This window comes from Elaeis guineensis, chromosome 3 (assembly GCF_000442705.2).
Source record: "Elaeis guineensis isolate ETL-2024a chromosome 3, EG11, whole genome shotgun sequence".
In the NCBI taxonomy this organism is placed as follows: domain Eukaryota; kingdom Viridiplantae; phylum Streptophyta; class Magnoliopsida; order Arecales; family Arecaceae; genus Elaeis; species Elaeis guineensis.
The window spans coordinates 25,860,302-25,867,878 of NC_025995.2; the positions used below are offsets into that span (position 1 = coordinate 25,860,302).

Here is a 7,577-nt window from a genome sequence, read left to right on the forward strand (position 1 = left end):
TAAACTAGGATCATGGTCCATCTTGGTATCACCCACCTACCAAGATGGCCAAAACCTCCAATCTTAAAACCTAGCATAGTCAGAATTCAATAATAAGCAAACAGAAACTTTCATAATGAAATGTTTCTTTGAAGAGGAATTGTATAGACCGTGCTTATGAATTCCCACTTTGATAAGGATCAGCAAAATTCTCTCTTAGTCGCACATTATCATAGTACAAAAAGAAACCTAAAACATGTTTAAGAAAATTTGCATATGGGTACTGCAAAGGATATTCCAGAAACAAATACTCTTTAAAAGTTATTGCAACGTTTCAAGTGCCGAAATCAATGATTAATAAAATAACAAGTTATCTAAACAACTTTTAATGCTAATCACACACTAGATTTCTCTCATAGAATATTTCCAAAGGAGAATGAGAATGATTCCCATGTAGAAACATGCCACATCTTTCAGCAAAAGAACATAACATCCTTCATATTTTCCTTAATGCTAGGAAGGGGTCGCACCTCAACCCTCCTTTCTCGGGTATTTCTTGTAGCTGAAGATGATGATCCACCATCCGACACATCAACTTGAGTGTACAATCTTGCTCTGAAAGCAGCTAGATGTGCATAGTATGCAGGAGGAACTGGCATACCATCGACACAAAATTATCAGAAATAAATTTTGCACCAGATGTGGGGCTACTAACCTGTTCTTAAAGAATATGAAAGAAACTTACCCACTGAAACAGACCGAGTGCATCGAGCATACCTACAATACATAAGTAATATAAATTAGCTATGAAAAGTTAAATATAAGGCTGCTAATTAACATTGCATAAAGCTACTATATTTTTTAAATAATTACATTAAAAAGTAAACTCACGTATAACATAGGTTGTAAGTCAACATTTGTAATGCATCAGCCGTAAAGCCATTATCATCCCACAGTACATGATAGTGAGTCGGCCTGCTTGTGCCCTAAATAGAATTTAAAAGAACAAAAAAGAAACTAAATATTATCTCAAAGAATCTACAAATATTATTGCATAAATGTAAATGCAATAAAATATCCAATTAAATATACATACCTGAATACCTGCATGACTACAGAGGTAAAAATCAAACTCTATTGGGTGACAGATTTTTTTATCCACCACCGTACCTGAGCACAATAAATTTTAAATTATAATTATCTTCAAATAAATAAATATCAATCTTAATCATCATAGCCTACCAGGTGCAATATTCCCACTTCTATCAATTGTATTAGGTTTAGCACGCACATCTGGAAACAAGCGTGTGTGATGCCTTTTTTGTACTACCACGAACGTTATCCGAGGAATATACTTTTGGTGCAATGAAAAACAAGCCTTGTATGGAAAGAAGAATTAGAGAAACATAATTAGTTTAATATGACTGCAACAGATTTTTAATTCTATGCATATATACATGCATGGCTGCAAAACCTCTCCCTTGGCAGCTAATTTATGCAAACAAAAAAATATAATATCATGAATATCCCTATATGTCTTGCAAACCTCCTAAATTCTTCATTTCACAAAATTAGACATATTTAATTACATCACAATATGTAGGCTGTTTAGTTTCTTAAATTAATATCTCATGACAAACCATGCAACATCCTCCATCGAATTCAAAAATATCTAGAACCTGTCTAGTTTGTCTCTCCACTATCTCTAGCTCTCCCCTTCCCTTCTATAGTAAACCCCAATGGTGAATACATCGCTGCCTCTCTATAACCACTCCCATCACCACTACCTAGTTCGATCCCATTGCTTCCATAAATTTGCTGCATTACAACTGGGATATGCGAAAAGAAAGCATAACTACATATATTCCCTAGTTCTAGGAAAATATATATCAGTCACAAAACCGCAAAGCCTGGGGCAATGAACTTTACCTTCCGAATTGCAATTAATTCATATAGCAAGACATGCTTGAACTGTCCTTCACTAACACCATCCCTGTGTATGAAAGAAATAAAGATGTTTCATGATAGATTATACTAGCAGAGAAGATTTCATTAGTATACTGGCAAGAACCTGTAGAATATGATAGATTGTGGCCACTGGCCTGTTGTATGATGAAAAGCAATGAGAAGTTCCCTGGACGCAAGAAAAGAACATCAAAATTAAGGATTGCAGGTCTTATAGCTTTTGCTAGCACTAGTTTTAACTTGCCTAATCATCCCTCCATGCACAACACCCTTTTGATGGTCCATCTGTTCTTTATACAAGTCCTCGATTATTTCTTGTTGATGTGGCTGTGCAGAGATTTGACATCTGTATTTGGACACCTCAGGCCAATCCATTGAAGCCACAACCTACACATCGTTAATTAACCACATTCATTACATTTTTAAGATACCAGAACCAACAGACATGATGATATTTGGAAAAGAAAGACATAGTACGTATATAAAAATTGCGCAGCTAAATCGTTTTCCATACTGTTCCAACAAATCAGAACTATTGTAGGCATGCAAGGAAGCATTATTAGCACATACCAACTGAGATGAAAGGTAAAGAATAATAAACAATAATGATACAAACCGCAGCAATCGAAGAAGATGAATCCTCTCCAGGAGGGGGATGTGACACATCAGCTCCAAAGAAAATGGTAGGAACATTTTGACCAAGTTGAATATTAATGGAGTCTTTAAGCATAGTATTTCGTCCTCCAACCTATTCAGATAAGAGATAAAGCATGTTGAAATTTCAATAGTGCTTACCACCAAAATAGAATGAAGACAGATATTCACATACCTTAACATTAATCTTCAAAGCCAGATTACTAAGATATTGTGGTTTTGGGTTAAAAATGTTTTTCTGTATGCAGCATTGTGATACTATCCCTAGCTCTGTTTCACATATCCTCTTGATCGTTCCTGTAAGGATACAAATCAGTATACGTGTTCTGTTTGTACAAACTGAGACCAGAATTAGCTTCAGAACTTCATAGTCGTCCCAGTTTGTGCATACCATAAATATTATTAGCATCAGGTAAAATTACTATTAGCAACTGAAGTTGTTTTCCCTTAATGCCCTGACGAGCTAGTGCTGCATCAGAATACTTTTGCACATCTCGCAGAGCATCAAAAAGAGTCCCTGAGTAAGCTGCCCGAATATCGATTATTGGGTTGCGATTGCATACCTTCAAAGTTAATAGCAAAGTAAGCTACATTCTGATATTATAGTGCAATTAATATTAATAATTGAATGTGGAAAAAAGAAAAAAAAGACAAGTACCATCCCACAGGTTGAGCACATCTCCATCAAACTGCGACAAAATTGAGACACTGCATTGTGATGGAGCGAAGAAAAGTTTATGCACGTCCAATAGTCGATCCTTGCAGCAGTTACCATTTTCTATGCACATCAAAGCAGGATTTAAGAGAAAGATATATGGTTACTTGCATATAAATCATTGCTGGGCCATGATGATGTTCTGTCACGATCAAGCAATTTGCTCATCAATGATATGCAAATTTTTATAGAATTTATATACTCCTAACTAAATCCAGATCACAAAGTTGCCTATAGAATGTGAAGTTAAAACAGTGCTCACATAGAAAATATGATTAACAAAGAAATTTTTTTAATGATAAATAAAGAAAAGAATATTCAAAGTTTGAGAACAAGGAGATAATCAACCTTATTAATCATGTTCCACTGACCCATCACTGGCCTAACAGTTTGCTCCATGCCAGAATCATGATACTTGAGCTGCAATTCGCAATAGGAACTTAGATATTTGTAACAATGTGCTTAAACAAAGCATATATAGTTTTAGCCTTTGAGGCAACTGTATTTACCACCGGAGTTGGCAGAATACGGGCTTCAACTAGGGCAAGATCTTGGGCAATATTGATCCCAAAGTCTGCTTCTACATGATCCTCTTCGCTGTTTTTGTTGTTGTATTTCACCACCTGCAACAGCAAAATGTGGACATCAGTTATTCTTAACAAGAAATCTGGATTACTAAAAGAAATCTGAAATAAGAAGAAATAGCTAATAAAAAATTGTTAAGGAGCTTATCAAAATGGGCGAACAAAAGAATGTTTTCACCTCTAGGATTCTGTCCCGCCTTTGTTGAGGGCGTTGACACATTGATCTTAGCATCTCAGTTACTTGCTTTTCGTGTAACTTTTTTGAATATCTCTGTCCTTGCACTATTTTGCAGACCTACAGTCACAGTACTTAAATTATTAGCATATAAGATTTATTGTGTCTGATCATATGTTCAGCAACGACTGCAAAGGAAGAGCTAAAGAAAATGAGATAACCTCCATGGGTAGATATATCGGCTTGTTATCACTGCCAGCTTGCAGACATGGCCACAAAACAAGCTTCAGTTTATAATCGTACTTTTCACTAAAATAATCGAGGACAGTCGTCTTTGTTCCCTGATCATCAACAGGAAACCTGAACAAGCATAATATTACATAATTAATTATTTTTCATATAGGCGGCTCTCATTCCTAATAACACCACATATATCAACCGGGGAAGTGCTTAAAACCAGAGTACAGTAGAGTGGAAAAGAAAATACTTGAGCTCTTTCAGTGGCAAGGAGGTTATCCCTTTAATCCTAAATTGCTGGCGTGAATCTTTTCTGTGTGTAACCTCAATCTTCAACCCTCTAAGGGCCTTTGTCAGCTGCAATTATGGATGCACAAAGGGAGAAAGCATGAGAACCACTACAGTGCTGCAGAAGCTAAAATTGAGAATCACATTTCCATTAGTCAAACTGCATAGTATGAGTCAACTTTTCAGCATGTGAAGAAAATAAAATACATCTGTGATCAAAAATAAAAAATGAAAAGCAAAATCAGATAGAAAAAACATTGATGCAGAGAAGGAAATTTTAGTTGAGGAAAAATAGTAAAGTGAAACTCATACTTTTTCAATATCAGAATAAGAAAGGGGACTCCTAGGATCCCGAACTCCAAGATGGTCCACTGCGAAGTGTACAACATCCATATCCTTGTAAAATGATGTTGCAGCAATATCTGTAGATGATAATATGTTGTTTCAAGAAATGCACAAGACCAAGAGAACAAACATAAAATAGATTACATCACAGGCATCTTTAAGAGCCAATACCAATATTCAAAGATAATCCCATCTGCGTGGGGCGAAGACTCTGGTAATACCCCCTCCAACATTCCAAGCCACCACCAATTGGACTACGGTCCCCAAATTCTGGAGAGAAGAAAGACCTTGCCACAGTAACATAACTGCGGCAAAAGAAATCAGACAACTCAGAAAGACTTATCAAAGTGATAAGAGCAGAGTAGGAAATATAAGTTGCTCCTGGGAATTGGTAGCTCACTTCTTAGAAGGATGCACCCTAAGCACCACATCGAGAGCTTGGATGACTTCTTGCGGTCCCCTTCCATCATCCCCCAGACCTCCTCGCAAGAACTCTCGCAAATGGTGCAGGTCGGGCCGTCCAGCAAACTTGATTGAAATTTTAAACTGCCTCTCCCTCCTGCAGCATCAATCAATACACCCAACAATGCACAACAGTTGTTGAGACGTGCAAAAATCGTACACATTGGGCGAAAAATTTAAAATCCATATATAAGATCAAAAGAAGATCATCACAGCGATGGAGAAACCAAATCCCTATAAGGAGACAAATCGATGGAAACAATATCAAAACAGGGGAAGCTTTGCACGAGGCAAACCTGATTTTGCCCTGTTCGTTCCCGTCAGTCAATTTGATGACAAAATCCTTGGAGGAGAAAGGCAAAGCTCCTGCCGTGTACATGCTCTTCCTCCCATCGTATGCCAGCTTTCGGCTCCCTAGACAAGATTTACCATATGATGTCACGAGCTCGGAGATCACAGCTCTGTTGACTTCTCTCTTTGCAACCTCAGGACTTATGTCAACCTGAAAACAATCAAAGGAAAATAAAAGTGGAGTTCCATAGAAAACAGAGCACAATCAAAAATCCAATGTCCAAACCAAGAAAAAGGGGATTGAGACGATGATGAAAAATAAGCAACTGCTCACATGATACTGGTGGAGATCGGTGTCGGCTACTTTGACAAAGAAGTGGTTAGCGTGGACGATTGAAGAACTTCCAATGGAACCAAAGCCCGGTCGCCGCGGAAGCCGCAAACTCTTGCTCGACTCTGGGGTGGTGGCTGGTGTAGTCTCCTCCGCCCCTTGCATGATTACGAGTTCTTGAAAGCGCTCCACCACCTTGGACACTGGAACGGGATTCAGAGGAAAAGCAGGGATAGGCTTCGTGTCCTCCATCACCGGTGACCATGACGAGCTAGAGGCGTTCGATGGCCTTGGTTCCTGCCATTGGCCGCCGCCTCTTCCCCTTCTTCCTCTATGAACACCGCGGTCACCACCTCTGGCCCTTCCGCCGCCGCGGTCATTGCCTCTACCCCTTCCGCTGTCTCCGCCGCCGGGGTAGTTACCTCCGGCGTAACCTCCTCTGTACCCGGACATAGTGGTGGTAGTTCTATGCCGATAAGACAAAGAAGAAGCACGAGAAGCGACGCGAAGGAAGAGAGTGGGATTGTGGGGGGAGGTAGGACGGCGGGGGACTATAAATAGGGAATCGAGGGGAAGAGAGGATGACTTCTCCGTGTCAGATTCGGTCTGCAATTAGTGCGGTGTCTCGAACTTAATAACAAACTTTGCTGTAGTAATTATTATGAAATTTGTTGATTGTCACGGTGGAGATCCATATTAATCCTCTTTTCTTTAAAAAGAAAAAAAAAACTTGAGAGATAGTTGTATCATGACAGATTTCTTTAAATTTAATATAAATAATTATAGGCTTCTCTCTATCAAAATTTTTGCTTTAATATTATAATAAAATAATAATTATTATTTATTTTATAGTTTAGTTGGATTTTTAGCTATATATATGATGATTATTATAATCCATATATATATAGAGAAAAATTTTTTAGACAAAAATATGTAGTGAGAGAAATTAGTGAATGAAAATGGAGAAAAAAATATATATATACTCCGATGAACTCTGCTTTAAGGCCAAGATTTTCGATGAGGTAGTCGAAAAGAAGTCTCAACCTGTTAAATAGAGTTGGAGGGAGGTGCTAGACTCCCTCTCGATGTCAGATTTCACCGATTATCATGGGAAGAAGATGACTCCCTTTGGGAGTCTGGTCATTGCCTAGCACATGACGTACATGTGTTGACCAATTTTACTTTTAGAGCTTTAAAAGTCATGCTATATCTTTTGGGCCTTGTTCTACTATTTGGTTATGTTATCTAGGCCGATCAAATGGACTAGGCCCAAATTTTGTTCGATCCATCAAGAAGGATCCTTTCGAAGGGGATTTAAGAGATTATGAGAAACTAGTTGGAATACATACTTTTTAGTTCAAGAATCTCCTAACTGAGCAAGGTTTGTTTGATACAGGCATCAGCCACATCGCTCCCTATGTAGGTCATAGTTTTTCATATTTTTTATTGCTTTTGCTTTCTTTTTGCTGCAGACTGCTAACTTTCTTTTTGTTTTCATCGTTATAGAGATAAAGCTCACATTCGATGACCTTGCAGCCATGAAGAAGAAAA

The 7,577-nt window shown here is 38.0% G+C and overlaps 1 protein-coding gene across 1 annotated transcript; it reads right to left on the reverse strand.

Moving 5' to 3' along the window:
- Positions 1 to 268: 268 nt before the first annotated feature.
- Positions 269 to 6,600, reverse strand: LOC105036372 (protein argonaute MEL1). Its single transcript, XM_073253741.1, has 22 exons — positions 6,030 to 6,600; positions 5,701 to 5,906; positions 5,343 to 5,501; positions 5,114 to 5,247; positions 4,910 to 5,019; positions 4,560 to 4,666; positions 4,294 to 4,432; positions 4,076 to 4,192; positions 3,823 to 3,936; positions 3,662 to 3,733; positions 3,257 to 3,376; positions 2,990 to 3,161; positions 2,774 to 2,895; positions 2,561 to 2,692; positions 2,189 to 2,331; positions 2,051 to 2,113; positions 1,909 to 1,972; positions 1,222 to 1,357; positions 1,076 to 1,149; positions 871 to 965; positions 725 to 756; positions 269 to 631 (listed from the first exon to the last, which is right to left on the reverse strand). Exons 1-22 carry the CDS (start codon positions 6,477 to 6,479, stop codon positions 453 to 455), a joined length of 2,940 nt encoding a protein of 979 aa, XP_073109842.1. The 5' UTR covers positions 6,480 to 6,600; the 3' UTR covers positions 269 to 452.
- Positions 6,601 to 7,577: the final 977 nt, after the last annotated feature.

Coding starts and splice junctions, on each gene's coding strand:
- LOC105036372 (XM_073253741.1), bottom strand. CDS start 6,479: ATGTCCGGGTACAGAGGAGGTTACGCCGGAGGTAACTACCCCGGCGGC. Junction 4,667..4,909: donor CTTATTCTGATATTGAAAAA/GTATGAGTTTCA, acceptor CCATAATTGCAG/CTGACAAAGGCCCTTAGAGG. Junction 1,150..1,221: donor AAGTGGGAATATTGCACCTG/GTAGGCTATGAT, acceptor TATTGTGCTCAG/GTACGGTGGTGGATAAAAAA.